This window comes from Theropithecus gelada, chromosome X, assembly GCF_003255815.1.
Source record: "Theropithecus gelada isolate Dixy chromosome X, Tgel_1.0, whole genome shotgun sequence".
In the NCBI taxonomy this organism is placed as follows: domain Eukaryota; kingdom Metazoa; phylum Chordata; class Mammalia; order Primates; family Cercopithecidae; genus Theropithecus; species Theropithecus gelada.
In genome coordinates, this window is record NC_037689.1 from 128,230,367 (window position 1) to 128,248,588 (window position 18,222).

Below are 18,222 nucleotides of genomic sequence, written 5' to 3' on the forward strand. Positions count from 1 at the left end.
TATAATCTGACTCCTAAGATTGTCTGGAATGGTTTGCCCAAAAATAGTAGTCTTCTGGCTATTTTATTATCTGCAATGGTAATTCTCCCATCCAAGATAGTTTATTATGAAATTGAAGGGGAGGGTATTATCAGTTGTTCAAAAAGTTTGCCCTATGGGTCCCACTAAGGACCTATAACATGGCCTCTGTCTCACAGTGAGGTTCTGACTATACTAGGTTAGAGCTGCCTAAATACCCACTGCTTTTTGGAAAAGAAAGTCCACTTTTAATTAGGCACTTCAATGCAAGGTATGTATAAGTGAAAACCACAGAAAATCCTGTAGCCACAGGGCTGATAATCAGCCAGTGTGTACATATATGGCCTCACCAATTATTTTATTTTATTTTTTTTTTTTAATTTATTTATTATTATTATACTGTAAGTTGTAGGGTACATGTGCATAACGTGCAGGTTTGTTACATATGTATACTTGTGCCTTGTTGGTGTGCTGCACCCATCAACTCGTCATTTACATCAGGTATAACTCCCAATGCAATCCCTCCCCCCGCCCCCCTCCCCATGATAGGCCCCGGTGTGTGATGTTCCCCTTCCCGAGTCCAAGTGATCTCATTGTTCAGTTCCCACCTATGAGTGAGAACATGCGGTGTTTGGTTTTCTGTTCTTGTGATAGTTTGCTAAGAATGATGGATTCCAGCTGCATCCATGTCCCTACAAAGGACACAAACTCATCCTTTTTTATGGCTGCATAGTATTCCATGGTGTATATATGCCACATTTTCTTAATCCAATCTGTCACTGATGGACATTTGGGTTGATTCCAAGTCTTTGCTATTGTGAATAGTGCTGCAATAAACATACGTGTGCATGTGTCTTTATAGCAGCATAATTTATAATCCTTTGGGTATATACCCAGTAATGGGATGGCTGGGTCATATGGTACATCTAGTTCTAGATCCTTGAGGAATCGCCATACTGTTTTCCATAATGGTTGAACTAGTTTACAATCCCACCAACAGTGTAAAAGTGTTCCTATTTCTCCACATCCTCTCCAGCACCTGTTGTTTCCTGACTTTTTAATGATCGCCATTCTAACTGGTGTGAGATGGTATCTCATTGTGGTTTTGATTTGCATTTCTCTGATGGCCAGTGATGATGAGCATTTTTTCATGTGTCTGTTGGCTGTATGAATGTCTTCTTTTGAGAAAAATAATAAGAGCTATTTATGACAAACCCACAGCCAATATCATACTGAATGGGCAAAAACTGGAAAAATTCCCTTTGAAAACTGGCACAAGACAGGGATGCCCTCTCTCACCACTCCTATTCAACATAGTGTTGGAAGTTCTGGCTAGGGCAATCAGGCAAGAGAAAGAAATCAAGGGTATTCAGTTAGGAAAAGAAGAAGTCAAATTGTCCCTCTTTGCAGATGACATGATTGTATATTTAGAAAACCCCATTGTCTCAGCCCAAAATCTCCTTAAGCTGATAAGCAACTTCAGCAAAGTCTCAGGATACAAAATTAATGTGCAAAAATCACAAGCATTCTTATACACTAGTAACAGACAAACAGAGAGCCAAATCATGAATGAACTTCCATTCACAATTGCTTCAAAGAGAATCAAATACCTAGGAATCCAACTTACAAGGGATGTAAAGGACCTCTTCAAGGAGAACTACAAACCACTGCTCAGTGAAATTAAAGAGGACACAAACAAATGGAAGAACATACCATGCTCATGGATAGGAAGAATCAATATCGTGAAAATGGCCATACTGCCCAAGGTAATTTATAGATTCAATGCCATCCCCATCAAGCTACCAATGAGTTTCTTCACAGAATTGGAAAAAACTGCTTTAAAGTTCATATGGAACCAAAAAAGAGCCCGCATCTCCAAGACAATCCTAAGGCCTCACCAATTATTTCCAGCTGGTATCCAGGCTGATGGGTTGATGACCGTACCTTACTGGGTATTAAAAGTTTGAAAATATCATGTCTGCAAGTACATGTTTATTAAATAAAGAAAACAGAATTATCTTTACCTGATTCCTCAGTTTCTTTTGTTTCTGTCGTTTCTTCTATTTCATCATCAGACATTTCCATTTCTTCTTCTCGCCTGATTCCCATTAATTCATCATTATGAATGTTGCGAATTTCCTAAGGTTAAAAGGTATACTTTTTAGGTAGGAATTCCTTGAAAATGTTGAGGAAATGAACAGAGTTAAGCATAAGATAAAGCAGCATTTTTTTTGACATATTAGGAAAAAAATCCTCCAAATACTCTTAAGGTAAAGAGGCATGTTGAAAGTAAAACAGTATCAGACAAAGCAGACTTGGTTACGCTCTGTCTTGCATTAGGCTTTCTTTCCAGACCCAGGGCTCCAGGAGTCTATGATTCGTATATTCCTATCATATTAGAAAGTACTTTTGGCCATGAAAGACATTTTACCTCTTACATGGATTTGTGGACTTTCCCTTAAGGGTTCTGCCATTTTCACCTCCCCATGTTGGACCCTTTAATTTTGCTGCTTGCCATCCTCTTGTCTGTCCTTTTATAGTTTTACTCAACATAACTCTTAATTGAGTTTTTGTAGTTTTAGAAGTTACAGCAAAGATGAGCTTTCAGGAGTAATATTCTACCAGAGCAACCTTCCCATGGATAATAACTATAAACTTTGGACAAAACACAAAATAAAACCTATAACTACTTGATGACATTGGAGAGTGAACAAAAGCAGACACATTCTGAAGAGAAGCTGATACTTGGAAGAAAGGAATAGCATAGGGTGAGTCTCTCAGGTTTTAAAGGGCAATTTAGTCTGAGGGTAGACCAGAGTTAGCACCTCATAAGATGGCTAAATTTCTAATAGAAAGCCCATAGTCTTTATGGCCTAAAGAACTCAAGGAGAGTTCAGGGCAGTTATAGCCACTGGAAAGCAAGAAGGGAATCCCAGAAAGGAGACAATAGAGGCAGGGGGAAAGAACTTTAAATTCTGTATATAAGATCTGCTCAAATGTCTGCATGATACCTGAGCCAAGAAAGCATAAGGAAGATTCCCAACAGCACAGCTAAGGCTAAAAGAACTGAAATGACAACTGAGCTGCCATCCAAGAGATAGAATTCCCAGCTTGAATCCAACCAAGTAAATTGACCATTAAAACAAACAAAAACAAAGTCAACATTCTTTGAAAGAACACAGTGTGATCCAGAGTCTTCACAACATAATATCTGTCATATCTAGGAAAAAGCCCAAAATTACTTGACATAGAAAACTAGGAAGAGATGGCCCACTTCCGAAAGAAAGGACAATTAACAGAGACCAACACTGAAATCACCTAGATGTGGTAATTTAGCAGACAAGAAACTAAGGCAGTTATTAATATAACTGTGCTCATGATGTAAAGAAAATATGTTTATAATGAATGAAAAGATAGAAAATCTCAGCAGAGGAATAGAAACATTTAAAAGGAGCCAAGAGTTCTTTTGTCTGAAAATAAAAAGAACCAAGGATTCTTTTGCCTGGAAATAAAAAGAACCAAGGATTCTTTAAAAAAATGTATATTCCTCTGCTGAGACTTCCTATCTTTACATTCATTATGAGCATATTTCTTTTACATCACTGAGAATAGTTGTAATAGCTGCTTTATAATCTTGTCTGATAACTACCACATCTGGGTGATTCTACAGCTAGAAAATGATATCTGAAATAAAAATTACCACATGAGCCTAAAAGTAGAATAGAGATGACAGAATAATGAGAGAACTTAAAGAGAGAGCACAACAAATATATCCAATCTGAAGAACACAGAGAAAGATAACTATTTTTAAAAAACAGAGCCTTGGGACCTTGTGAGATTACAAAGATCTAAGATACATGTAAATAAAATTGCAGAAAAAGAGGAGAAAGAAAATAATTTTAAAAGATTTGAAGAAATAAGGGTTGGCAATTTCTGAAATTTGATGAAAGACATTAATCTACATATTCAAAGAGCTCAGTGAACCCCAAGCAGGATATGTGTGAAAAAAGTATATCATATTAAAACAGCAGAAAGCTAAAGATAAAGATAAACTCTGGAAAGCAGCCAGAGAAAAGCAATGCATTATACAGAGGGGAACAACAATTTGAATACTTTGACTTCCTTCAGAAACAATTTAAGGCCAGAAGTCAGTGAAATAATATCTTTAAAGTTCATGAAGAAATACAAATATCCATTTATTCAGAATTCTGTATTCAGAGACAAATTCTCTCAAGAACAAAGCTGAGGTATACTTTCAGACAAAATTAAATGCAAGAATTCATCACCAACAGATTTGCGCTATAGAAATATGCTATAGAAAATGCTGAAGAAAGTTCTTTAGGCTGAAGGGAAGTGCTAACGGATATAAACACAGACCTTCAGGAAGGCATGAAAAACACTGAAAATGATCAAGATTCCATGAGAAAAGTCACTTTAAAAAGGTAAACACAACAACTGTGCATTTTGAAGCAGCTTGCAATCATTTAGAGGCCAACTAATGCCTGTCAGAGGCTCCTCAGCACTGAACTGAGAATTCCTTGCTTGGATTAGCCTGTACTGGGCTGTACACAGGAAATATCCGAAGTTGTCTGTGAAAATTGCCTCCATTTAGGGGAATTATATATATTTCAAATGGATTTTAAAATAATTAATGGTGTAGTTAGTCACTATCCCAACCAACATCCTCCTTTTTATTCCTTTTATCAGGAAAAATAATGATTTCTATCTCAAGTTAAGTTTTTACTAAAAATAAATAAAAAACTCTTTTTAAAAAAAGTGAGCTATTTAGTATCATCACTGATAGTTAAGAATAGAAAAAGAAGATGCTAACATAGACTCTCCCATGTGCTTCAGGGGCATTACCTAAAATAGAATAAAATAATGACTTGCTTGAGAAAAATGAACTTTAAGGGGCTATGTCAAGAGAGAGATTTGCTATGTCTTATTCAAACTTATTACACAGAGAACGATAAAGGAATTTCTCATTTCTGAGAATTCATTCTATCTCAGGAGTCTGATTTTCAGTTATCATCAAAGAGCTGTTACTGGAAAGGTGATTATAATGAAGTTTGACATTGGCAAATTCGAATATTGTACAACTTACTGCATTAGGAAAAGTCATGACTTTCTAGTTACCTAACAAAAATGTAGACTGTTGGAGAGTATAAGCAGAGACCAACTCTTGATTCAAAAACACGTCACATAACCCTGAGAAAGTTACTGTGTTTCTCAGAAGAGTAAAATGTGTTCCTTCTAGGGAAATGTCCCAGGGCAGGAATATCTGAGAGCTAAAGCTAAGGCATGTCCTCTAGGTTTTCAGCATCCACAAAACATCTCTCTTCTTCCAGCTGGACAAACAAGTGTAATCTCTTATTAGAAACATAAAAAGTTTAAAAATTACGTGATACAGTTTATCTAGAAGTCTTTCACATCTTCAAAAATCTCTGGAAATATAACAGACCTATGAACAAATTTTACTTAAATGTTTCAAAGTACTTCAGGAATAAAAATCACCAGTTGCTTTAACTGATAATAAAATAAGGGTAAGAAAAACTAAGAGGTATGTTTTCCTAAGTTGTTCAGTCAGGCAGGCAAACTGGCTGAGCTCAGAACCACCTTCCCACTAGACAATCCTTTCTAGCTACAAAGAAGCTCAGTATTATATCATTATTCTTCTATAAATACCTAATACTATATCACATGAATGGGATAAAAGGTAAAGAGAACAGTAGAGGTTATGGGGTACTATACTAAAGTAAGCTTATGGGGAACATTTAGTAAGCGACAGTACTCCCAAAAATAAGGAGTGAGGTTTTAATTCTTCGAAAATCTTTCCCTTAAAGCACTTGACGTCTGAGCTACTTGTCTTCTGTATTCTCTGGTTGGATCAGAAAAGCTCTACTTTGGGAAGGAAATCCTAACAAATACCTTCAGAGTGAAGGGCTAAAAAGTGACATGAACATGAGGAAGGCATTCTACCTAGTTTGGACATAGGTGCAGGCAGGGGAAAAACTCTGACCACTGAAGAGCAGACAGCAAAGGAAATAGCTGTCTCCCGGATTTGCCCCATTTCCCATCCCGGCATTTTGAATCCAGTGCTGAAACCAAAAGAATGGCAATGGCATGAAACATTTTTCAGCAATTTGCATTTGTAAATCTCTACCTGAAATTGACTCGGTCACATCACTGATAGACTACAACAAAAAAGGTAAGATAGTCCTCCTAAAGTTTTTATACCATTCTCCTGCCCACAGTAGATTTGTGATATTTTTCATTTCAACAGTGAACTGTTAGTGATTTCTGGAAACACATTATAATGACTGAGTCTGATCTAACAATAACTTTTTCTGAAGCTTAGAAATTCACACACTACTCTATAATGGGGGACAATGTACTTTCATGTGGAATAAAACTGAAATCTGAGACAGGAAAATGCATGAAAAGAACCACTTCTGTACCAGCTGACATTTTTGATTTATCATAAAGTAAGCAAATCATAAATCATTACACATTAATTAACTATAGTTTCACAAAAATTTATGTGGATTTAAATTAATCTTATTCATGTTTTATGATAGGAACATGATCACTAGAAAAATCAGTTTCTTATTAAATGTATAACAAAATTCTACTTAGCCAGAGTTTCTTTTATTTTTTTAACAGGGTCTTGCTCTGTTGCCCAGGCTGGAGTGCAGTGGTGTTCACTACAGACTCAACCTCCTGAGTTCAAGTGATCCTCCCACCTCAGCCTCTCAAGTAGCTGGGAACACAGGCATGGGCCACCACACCCAGCTAAGTTTTGTATTTTTTGTAGAGATGGGGTTTTACCATGTTGCCCAAGCTGGTCTCGAACTCCTGAGCTCAAGCAATCTGCCTGTGTCAGCCTCCCAAAGTACTGGGATTACAGGCATGAGCCACCATGCCCAGCCTAAGACTTTCAACATTAAGAGGAAGATTGGTGAAGAAGGGATCAGACAAGGGAATGGAAAGAAGCAGAGGACAGGGAGATAGCTTCTACACTTATGTAGAAATTTGATTCTGAGATATCATTTAATATAATGAAGCAAAGTACAAACTCAGGTTCTTAATTAATGTCTATTGCACGATACATAGTAGAAATATAAATTAGGTTGATCCAAATTGTGTTAGTATGTTTTTTGAGGGCTGAAGGCCAATAGCTGGTGTTAGTGCAGATGGGTCCTAAACCAAGGGTATGTGGATTATTTGAATATCTATCTGCAAACAGTTCTTCAGAGTTTGGAATGGTAGGCCTGTAATTCTATAAAGAAAGTCATTTTAGCAATCACAGTATTTCATTCTACAAGAATACTAGTAATCATCAAGTCCCTTTTCCTCTAGCCCAGTGGTGTAAAACTGCATCTAAGGAAGATGTAAGAGGGCATCTCCTAGGGCTTACTGTTATGGCTCCAGTTTTTACACATTATCAAAGCTTTAGCTTCTAATCTAGGCCAGCTAGAGGGAAACACATAGGTTTTAAGTGATTCTGTAGAAAAAGAGTTCCCACAACACATAGAACTGCCAGTAAAGTCACTATAGACACCAAATTTTAGTAAGCGGAGGGACTTCATTCAGCCTTCTCCTAATACCCTTTTCAGTTGTATTAGCAGGGACCTCACACACAAATAAATCAGGAACATAAAGCAATGAAAAAGACTCAGTAGCAAACTAGTCTGCTTGACATACACTACCAAAGTCAGTGTCTAAGCTCCCCAAAGGTGGAAACTTTTCCTTAATACGCTACATCCTTTCTCTCAGCAGAGTAAGACCGTGTTGGCTGCTGGTAGAAGGATGACAATGAGACAAGGAACAGGTACTTTGTGACATGAGGAGGTCATTGGCTGACTTGTTCTCAGACGCAACCGGTAAAAGGCTTGAACGTCAGAAACTTTCACTTTGATGAAACCCTTGGCTTATGAGTTCTATGTAGCTTGGATGCCTAGGTCAAAAATAAGCCAGCCTAGTTGATTAAGTTTTTGAGATGTTCTGATTTTCAAGGGGTGTTAAGAGGCAGCCACAATTTAAGAAGATGGTTTATTTCCCACAGGATACCTGCTTTCAGTCCTCACAGTTGCCTGCTATCAAGTAAAAGTTTGCAGAGGTTAAAAAAAAAAAAAACAAGGACAAAAATAAAAACAAAAACAAACTCTGACTTAAAGAGGCACCAATATAAAGTGAAAGAGATCTTTTAGGCTTAGGGAATGCAATACCAGAGAAAGGTTATGAGCTATGTCCCACTTTCAGCTGTTGTAGTATTGAACAAAATTTGAGATATTCAAGGTGGACCTTAATTTAATTCAATCAAACAATCAGGAAGGAGGTTTTGGGGTTTCTACAGTCTACAAGGCACAACATGAAACATGTAGCTCCTGGAAAGTCATGCTGGTCATGTACTTTATCATCGCCACTCTGCCAAGGAAGTTCTGTTACAATATTGGGTAATAGGGTGCAAATATCTCAGTTCTCTATAGGTCCTAAGGAGTGTCCAGCTCACTGGTACAGCTATCTCTACTGTGAGTCTAATTAAACTCAAGTATATATCCACTAAATAAGTAGGCTTGAAATATTAATGGCAAAAACTACAATTACTTTTGTATCAATCTAATAACTACACAGACCCTTGATGAATATGATTGATGGGTAATATTTTATGGCCACATAGTTTACAAAAGTGTTGTGACGGCCGGGCATGGTGGCTCACGCCTGTAATCCTAGCACTTTGGGAGGCCGAGGTGGGCAGATTGCCTGAGCTCAGGAGTTCGAGAACAGCCTTGGCAACATGGTGAAACCCCATCTCTACTAAAATACAAAAGATTAGCCGGGCGTGGCGGCGTGTGTCTGTAGTCTCAGCTACTCGGGAGGCTGAGGCAGAAGAATTGCTTGAACCCGAGAGGCGGAAGTTGCAGTGAGCTGAGATCGCGCCACTGCACTCCAGCCTGGGTGACAGGGCGAGACTCCGTCTCCAAAAAAAAAAAAGGTGTTGTTGTGACCTAGGCAAATCAGCATTCCAACCAGAGGCTTCCTTCCTCCTGCAAAAAGGCAACGTTGTACTGTCAAGGCTTTCTTTAAAGGGTGGGGCCATTCAGCCAACTTCTTCTAACCCAAAGAGAAGTTAGAAGTATATGTGTATCAAAGGGAAGGTAGAAACTTAATGCCTATTCTGCTTTTCTACAATCATAAGACTTATTGAGCATTTTTCTCTCAACTTTTATTCTTCTGAAGACTGGATATTTTAAATTTAGCGTGTGAAACTCCCCTTCTCCTCTTGATCACTTTCATTACCCTTCTACCTCCCTGAGGGCAAAGATCCTTTCATTCTATGTTGCCTGTCATAGTGCTTGAGATGGAGAAAGTGATCAGTAAACATTTGAATCACAAAGTTGAATTTTGTTTGTTGAAGGTGAACAACAGAAGGCAGCCCTAGGATTCTAAAACCACTTTGTGCTACAGTAAGATAATTGTTTTCTTTATTCCCCTAATTCTTTAAAAAACAAGTAAAAATGCTATTGGCTTTTTATGACTCCACCCACCCACTGGATGGATGTCTTCAAGGATTTCTTTCTAGTGACTCCCAGATCCCTTTGCTGTGCCAGAATTGATGGCTCAGATACTATCAGTTTATAAACAGGATTTGGCTTATTTTTTCCTAAATGCTTTTCATGGTTTTCAAATTTTTCTCACACAAACATATCTCATATATTCTAGTGAAGGACAGAGAGAAATTACTATCTTTATTTTATAGGTTAAGAAACAAAAGAGCCACAAAGGTTAAATGACTAGCTCAAGACCACAAAGCATTTTGCACCAGAGCTCACAGTGAGGAGAATAATTTCTAGTCCATTTGCTAGCTTTGTAATTTTGTGTAAATTACTTAACATTTTTATGTTTCAGTTTTCCTGCAGGTAAAACATGAATTCTATACCTACTCACTATCCCTTATGAAGTTGTTAATAAAAACTGAAGTAATACTATTTCTATTTTTCAAACTGTTTACACATTTCCTAACTCATCTAATCGTATAAGACTGGTTTCATTATTGTCTCGAATTTACAGGTGAAGAAACAGAGACTGAGAAAGGCTGAATAACTTGCTCAGTCACACAGCGCTAACATGTCAGAGCTGAGATTTGAATTCATGTCTGGCTCTTAGTTCAATACATTTTTCACTCCACCTTGTCTATTGTGAGGCTCACACAGGTGAGATAACCAATGTGAAAGCACTTTATAAATGTAAATATCTTGTAAATGCTATTTAAAAGTTAAGGAATATGACAATTTCCATTGATAGATATAATGGGACTGCTACCAGGCTGGCAAAGAGGACCAGAAATGTAGTTGAAAAAGCTGCTGCATATATAAATTGAAAATATTAGGGCTTGGTAAGGAAGTTGCCCATAGGAATAGGGACTTGAGGCATATGTAACAGGATTTGCAATGGCAGATCAGTGAAATCTCCCATCTCAGTTTTTAATCTTTGATTCAGAATAGCAACTTAGGCTGGGCGCGGTGGCTCAAGCCTGTAATCCCAGCACTTTGGGAGGCTGAGACGGGCGGATCACGAGGTCAGGAGATCGAGACCATCCTGGCTAACACAGTGAAACTCTGTCTCTACTAAAAAATACAAAAAACTAGCCGGGTGAGGTGGCGGGCACCTGTAGTCCCAGCTACTCGGGAGGCTGAGGCAGGAGAATGGCATAAACCCGGGAGGCGGAGCTTGCAGTGAGCTGAGATCCGGCCACTGCACTCCAGCCTGGGCGACAGAGCGAGACTCTATCTCAAAAAAAAAAAAAAAAAAAAAAAAAAAGAATAGCAACCTAATCACATCACATTTATTCTATTGTTATGCTAAAAATGTCACTTGAGTATAAGCAGAGAGGTGTGTGCCAACCTTAACCTAAGATCAGAGTCCTGTTACCTTTAAAGCTTCCACCTATAAAGATGACTAAATGAGTTTGATAAAAGAAGCTCAGAAATTTCAAAGATCCAATGTAACACCAGGCAGCTTCCATCCTTCACTGTCAAGACACTCTAAAAAATGTAAGACAGCCCTAATATTACTAACACCAGAAGCGCAGGTCAGTAATTACTGTTGTACCCAAGACTAGCTCGCTTAGAGAAGTAAACTTATAATTATCCCAGCTACATTTTCACTGCTAAGGTTTCCAACCAGCAGAATGCATTCACCACAGCACATGCACATTTATTACCCTTTTGACAGCAGGTGGTCTGGACACAGTGACAGGCTATAGAACATGTCTTAGTGTTTCATTAGGGCCTTGTTGTGACCATGGGAGCTTGGCACTATTTAATTCTGGCTAAACTCCAAATCAATAACTTGTTAAAGAAAGAAACTGTCCCCCTGAGGGGCTACCAGAATAAAAAGTTACCAACCTCAGCTTGTTTGCACCACACGCTGATGTTCTTCCGCTGGGCTTTTGTGAAGTGGTCCCATGCCTTCTGCTTGGAGGCAGAATGGTACACAGCCACTATCTGCTCAACTGCAGCATCAAATCAGCAGTTGGATCAGGCCAGGGTATCATCCAGGGATGGAAAAAGAGAGGAGAAAAGAAATGAAATAAAAGAGAAGCATCAGGCTTGTTGTATCTTCTCGTTATGACACTATACTAAGCTGTGGTTGTGCTTGGAAAAGGCTATGTGTGTTGGGGTACTTTGATTTTAAAGGGGACGCAAAGGAAAAGACATCAACATACAGAAAGGCAAAAGGGAACACCAGAGGCTTGGGGTAAAATGGTAACAACTAGAGTTTTAATACAGGCAGTGTGAATTCATGGAGGCAGGAGAGGAAGAGTCACAGCAAATGCACTTTAATTTAGTACTTGTCTTTAGTTTAGTACTAGTGACTCCACACAGCATGGAAGAAAATGGCAAACCGTACCAGAAACATTCTACCCCTGGCTCCTTTCATAGCGCTCTGACACACACTTGGATGCTTTGCTTCAACAGAATTCATGCTTTTACTATTCTGAGGTATGTTTAACTAGAAGCATCAAATCAAAACCTAAGATGGAGTGGATCTTTTTTAAGTCTACCGAGATAGACTCGTTGACTGGAGAAATACAAATTTTAGGGAAGGATACTGTGTAAGTGTGGTCCTGGAGAGTATTTTTCAAGGTCTCTTAAAATGTCAAACGGGAAAATGTGTGCAGATGTTCTTGGACTTTATCCTAATCACAGTTCAAGAGAGGGGAAGCTTAGACATGACTCTTTTGGGAAAAGAAAAGCAGGACAAGAGCCCCTTTCTGGTTGGGTGTTCACAGCAAGAAAATCCAGAGGTATTATTTTTTTCTCTTTACACCCCTGTTTGCACCCTGTCTTCTAATGACTTAAGGATTTATATTCCCATGATGTGTGCTGCTCTCTCTTTTAAAAAATTTATTCTCAAGTCCTGAAGACATGTGCTTTTGCCTCCTGGATTTTATGCTCATATATACTTTCAAAATACAAGCGGCAAATGGAACAATTCCCCCTTAATCACAATTATGTATGAGTCAAGTACAGGGAAGTCAAGTTTGGAAAGAGTGGACTATAATTGTTTAAAAGCAAAATCATAAAACTGTACCCTTACTCTTAAGGTGAATACTCTTTCTTACTGAAAAAATAAGAGCGTATAATTTTATAATGCGGTAAACAAAAAATTACTTGATAATTTATCTGATCTGGCTCATTTCAGAGACCTTAGATAGGTTTGAAGCAGAACTTCTTTTTGAAAATGGCCATTTTGGTAGTTTCTCACCTTGTCCCAGTGTCTATGACATCCAGCAAAGGTAGCAGAAGAAAGTAAACTAAATCAAAAATGTAGAAGTAGAAAATTTGAGTTTTATCCAATCACCTTGGGAAATATAATTACATTGATCTTTGAAATGGAGTTTCTAGAAGGCATATTACATGATGATAATTATGCAAATCTGAAGAAAAGCAGCTTTAAAATGTTGATGCTACATTGTAACTTTAGCAATAAAATACCCAGTCCTCTACTGAGGCCCAGGGCTGTAGAAGTACAGGATGTGGCTTAAGGATCACTGTTTCTAAGGAGTTGAAGTAGATATACCAGAGAAAATGAAGCTAGCAGGTGCCCACATGTCTCCTGTGAAACTGGAGCATGGGCATTTGGCAATACAAGGAGAGCACAAGGCAGTGAAAAAGGGAGCCTTGAGCCTTAACACAGGATGGCTCTGGAGACCTGGGCTTCCATAGAGAGCAAGTAACTAAGTGAAGTGACTTATCCTCATTCCAGCAGAACTCTAAGTTCCACTCACATTGAATGAGAATTCCAGAAAGGGCCTGCTTGAACTTCTCCTTTGCTTCTTCCATATCTTTCTCATGGGCAGCTTTCTCGTTCACCAGGCGGCGGACATGGCTGTTGGCTGACTGGATCATGGAGTAGAAGTTGTTGGCGCTACGACGGTTGACCTCTCCTCGCTCTATCCAAGTGAGCAAGGTCTGTACAGCTTCTGAGAATTTGGAATCATCTGAAAAAAAATGTATTTTTATAACTAACAAAGGTAACCACATTTTGATCTATTTTCCCAACATGCTGGCAAAGAGGGCATCATGGTTTTTGGCAGTGGTGGGTAAATGAATTGATGAGGATGAGGAGCAACACATACACACACGTGCACACACAGGCAGTAGGCAGGCAGACAAACAGGAAGAATGGAAGGATCAATGCAGTCAGATTGGTTGTGGTCTATGATGAATTTTCAGAAAGAGAAATGTTTCCTTGAAAAAAGTTTTCTGCACTGATATATAGCTTTCATGTATTACAAATCTCTTACCCTCTCTGACTGTGTGTGTGTGTGTGTGTGTGTGTGTGTGAGAGAGAGAGAGAGAGAGAGAGAGAGAGAGAGAGAGAGAGAGAAGGGGGGCAGGGGGCAGAGGGGAGAGAGAGAGAGAAAAAAAACATGAATTAGTGAGGGAACTTCAGAATTCTATAGTCCTGTGTTTTAATGAGGAAAAGCAAAGTTGAATCCTGAGTTTAACTCGAATTTGACAGTAACTTTACCTTGGATCCATGGAATTACAGTGTTGGGAGGAGCCTCAGGGAAGAGTTAAGTGGGTCATTCTTTAGACACAAACATGTACATCTTCAACCTTTTATAGTATCACTCCTGTGTTCAATCCACAGCCCCAGGCCTTCCACTTAGTCCCAGTCACAATTTATTTTGATGCAATTTATTTTATTTCTATATTTCTCCATATCCTTTTTTCTCTTGCCTGAAGAACCCTCCATGTAGATTTCTGCAGCTAGTTAGGAGTTATTCTGTGATTAGTTAAGATAGTTAAGAGCACAGCTCTTCCAAAGCTTCTGGTTCAGCTCCCCAAGATAGCCACTTACGCATTCTGTTCTTAAAGGCTCCAGAGAGGGAGAGCCCATTTGGATCTATTCAAGGGCTTCACATCCTTCTCTGGCTAGAAACCCTTATGTCAAATGGAAATTTCTTTCACTGCAATTTGAACTTCCTGCCTCTTGCCCCTTTTTCAGTGCAGACATATAACAAGCAGTCAGCCTCCCCTTATAGCAGCTTTTCACTTTATTACTTATAGACTTTATGTTGATGCTCAGTTTTTGCTTCTCTTGAGGGTCACACACCCATTAAATTCATTTTTTTTTTAAACTTAAACTGATTTGTTTGGTGTTGTGCAAATAGGCAAGTCTTGGACCTGGCATCTTACCAATGCTTTCAGCCTTTTCAGTTTTTCAAAATGTACCATTATTTCTGTGCCTCTATTCTGGACTCTAGATTTTCTGCTTTTCCCTTAAAGAAAGTCAAAACCAATTTCTTACATGTGTGAATCCCTTAGGCTATGAGGTACAAACATGTCTGGTGAAGGAAACCTATTTGGAAAGTAGGATTAGCAGTATCTTGCTGAGCTGAGAGCACAAGAAGAAGGGAAAATTCATACCATTAGAGCTGGATTGGTGTTACCAATAAGATCAATGGGACACCAGCATTCATCCAATAAAATCATCTATACTCAGAAAATGAGAAAGACTGGATTTGAGCTACTAAGACAGGAGACCAGGCAGAGCAATTAATGTTAAATTAACAAAATGGCTGAGAGTCAAACAAGGGGAACAAGAATCAAAACTAATGGGAAAGCAGTCTGATTAAGCAATGTCTACATGTCTCCAGAGTCACTGTTTTAAATAAATTGGTCTTTTAAAGTGATTTAAAAGTCTTTACTTTTTAGTTGGTGGTGGCTAAGTCTTTGAGTAATCTAAGAAGAATGTACAGCATGACTACTTTCTGGACCTTAATTTTCTCGTCTTTAAAATGAGAATTTTACCAGAGTTTTTCAGGAACACATCAAATCCTATCATCCAGATTCACTCATTTGACTTGGAATTAAAACCTAACTTGTATCCACTATAAAAGAGGGCTCTTACAGGTTCCAAGTCACATAGATCATGCCTAAAATTCTCTGAAGTGGAAAAGTGAGGAAAACTTGTTTATTTCTAGCCACCTGATGTCTGAAGAGAAAAATGCCATCCCTTGAGACAATGAAGGAGCAGAGACACAGGTAGTAGGGATACATTTTCTGGTTCTTGAGTTACTAGGTACACCCCTCTATCTGCAAGTCTTCAACACAAGAAATGCTTAGAATCCAGTAGTAGGAAACTCAAAGGGCAACTGTCAACAACGCAATTATATTTATTACACTTCTCTAAAGGAAAGAGTTCTTTTAATCATGAAGCTTGAGTGCCTTTGATACCTTTTAATTTTTCAGCAACAATGCTGCATTCGTGATCTGAATAGTGGACCACTGGGGGTGGAGATGGTGGACGCAATCTTTCTTCTTCCATTCTTCTACGATGGCGCTCCTCTCTGGCTAGCATACGCTGTTTACACTCCCACTCATACAGGTCATCTCGAGCCTGTGCGAAATCAACGTGGAGTCTGCCTGTGTCCTTCTTGTCAGTACTAGAGCCCAGGCGAATGCGGTAACCTAAGTTCACAGGAGGGTGAAAGGGAGAGGAGAGAGGGAGAGCGGGGGGGTGGCGGGGTTGGGGGAGGGGGAGAGAGAGAGAGAGACATGAAAGACTATAAATACTTTTCCAAGTTCAGTGTTTCAGATGTCACTGCAGCAGTTCCAAGTGACCACACAACTCCAAATTCTCTCCGATGCTTAGCACGTAAATCATCAAAAGACTTAAATTATCTCTGATAATAGGTCACATTCTATGGGTTGGGTTAGTCTTGTTCTTAAGAGTTCAATTCCTCCATCTAATACCTTACCTCTGGCTGAGGTTGACTCCGTGGGTAATAATATCAAGCATGATCCTTATATGGTACTAAGGGCTGGGAAGAATGGAAAAGATGGCCTCAAACGAACTTGTCTTTAAATAAATTCAAGAGTGTCCATTATACTATCACAAAGATTTTGGTAAAACTGAAATGCATTAACTTGGCATTTTAATCCCTAAAATTGTTTCCTAGAAGCATTTGTCAACTGTGAACCATTTTTTTTTTCTGACAAAAAAAAAAAAAAAAAAAATGATGGAGAGTGGTGTGTGACCCACGTGACATATAATTTGGGATCCTTAAAAAAGAGATGTAGTGTGATTATAATATAGTAGTATAGGACTGGGATTCAGAAAACCAGTATTCAACTCCCTACCTCCTCTTTTTGTGCCAGCTATACTTACCCAAGTCATGTCTCTTAACAAAAAGTGGGGAAAAAACTAAGTACTTTTTAAGTTTCAAGAGCTCAGCTAGATACTTCCATAGGAATTTATCTCATTTCATTCTCAGCACAAGCTTGCAGGGTAAACATTATACCAAACAGAAAACTGAGCATCAAAAGAGGTTAGGGAGGTTAAGTGGCTTGCTCTGGGTCAGACAATTAGCAAACTGTAGAGCTGGCTCTTGAATCTAGGACGTTAGACTCTGTGCTTTCCTCCATTCTAACCTGCCTCTCAAGAATAATACCCAACACAGACTTTTGCTTCTGGCTAAGATAGAGTAACAGGGGATAGATTTGCCCTCCTACCTTAAACAACTAAAAATATGAATAAAATATATGAAATAATGCTTTTAAAGATACTATACATAAGACAATGAAGACAGGGATCACAGAGAGACAAGAACCAAATGAAGTGATCCCTATGACTGCCCCGGTTTATTTCCTGGAGAGTTTCTGGGCCTCAGCACAGGGAAGGGAACTCAGGCAGGGCATGATGGTGTTCCCAAGTTGAGGAGACTGAACTGGGAGTCTAGGGAGAATATGGAAATAGAGTTCATAAGGCAGAGTACCAGAAAGAAGAAAGCTGCACAGAGAAAGAGCTTCAGAGATATGCAGAGGGTCCTCCACTATTATTTAGCTGAGTACTAATGTCTATATGTGTGGGAAACTACCTGAGCATTAGAGGTAACAATCCCTGAAAAGCTCCCATAGGGTTGGGAATAGCTCCTTTTCCTACCAACCAGAGCAGAAAAACTCACACTTCTGGTACTGGGTGATCGGAAGGGTTCTGCCTTAATAGTGGAGAAAAATTAGCCCTAAACTGCTCTGGTCTTGCTGAACAAAACTTAAGAAGCAAGACCTAAAAGAACCAAAATTTTCTCAAGTTACTTAACTGCAATTAGAACAAAACTCAAGACTATTTATAGAAATAAAAATATCTGTCACCAGATAAGGTAAACTTTAATAAAAAATTACTTGATATGCAAAGATTCAGGAAATATGACCCATAATAAAGATTTTAAAAAATCAGCCAATCCAAACAGACCCAGAAGTGATGCAGATAATTTAATTAGTAGATAGGATATAAAAACAACGATGAAAATTTGATTTCACATGCTCAAGAAGCTAGAGAAAAGACTGGCCATATTAAGGAGAAACATGAAAGATACAAAAAGAGCCACAATCAAACATCTACAGGCTTAAGCTACAATGTCTAAGTTGAAAAAAACATCACCGGACAGGACTGATGGCAAATTAGATGCTGCATAAGAAAAAAATTAATGAACCTGGGGGCTCCCAGCACCTGAGCCTTCTGCCTGCCCCCACCTGAGAGTTCTACTGGTGACTGGGGACCAGCCTGCCCTCCTTATCGCAGCCACCACCTGAACCCTGGGAGCCTGAGAATAAGCCTGCTGGCCTGGTCCTGGTGGAGTCCCTCCAGGACCCCCACACACCATCCAGTGGGCCACTTAGGGGCCTG

General features: G+C 38.9%; 1 protein-coding gene across 4 annotated transcripts in view; it reads right to left on the reverse strand.

Moving 5' to 3' along the window:
* Positions 1-18,222, reverse strand: part of ENOX2 (ecto-NOX disulfide-thiol exchanger 2) — a 291,824-nt gene that overhangs the window by 34,586 nt on the left and 239,016 nt on the right. For all 4 annotated transcript variants that reach the window (XM_025373306.1, XM_025373305.1, XM_025373303.1 and 1 more), the window contains 4 exons: positions 15,771-16,004; positions 13,313-13,525; positions 11,427-11,533; positions 2,043-2,157 (listed from right to left, as the gene is read on the reverse strand). In XM_025373306.1, coding sequence (XP_025229091.1) covers positions 2,043-2,157; positions 11,427-11,533; positions 13,313-13,525; positions 15,771-16,004 — 669 coding nt within the window. The remainder of the gene's footprint in view (positions 1-2,042; positions 2,158-11,426; positions 11,534-13,312; positions 13,526-15,770; positions 16,005-18,222) is intronic.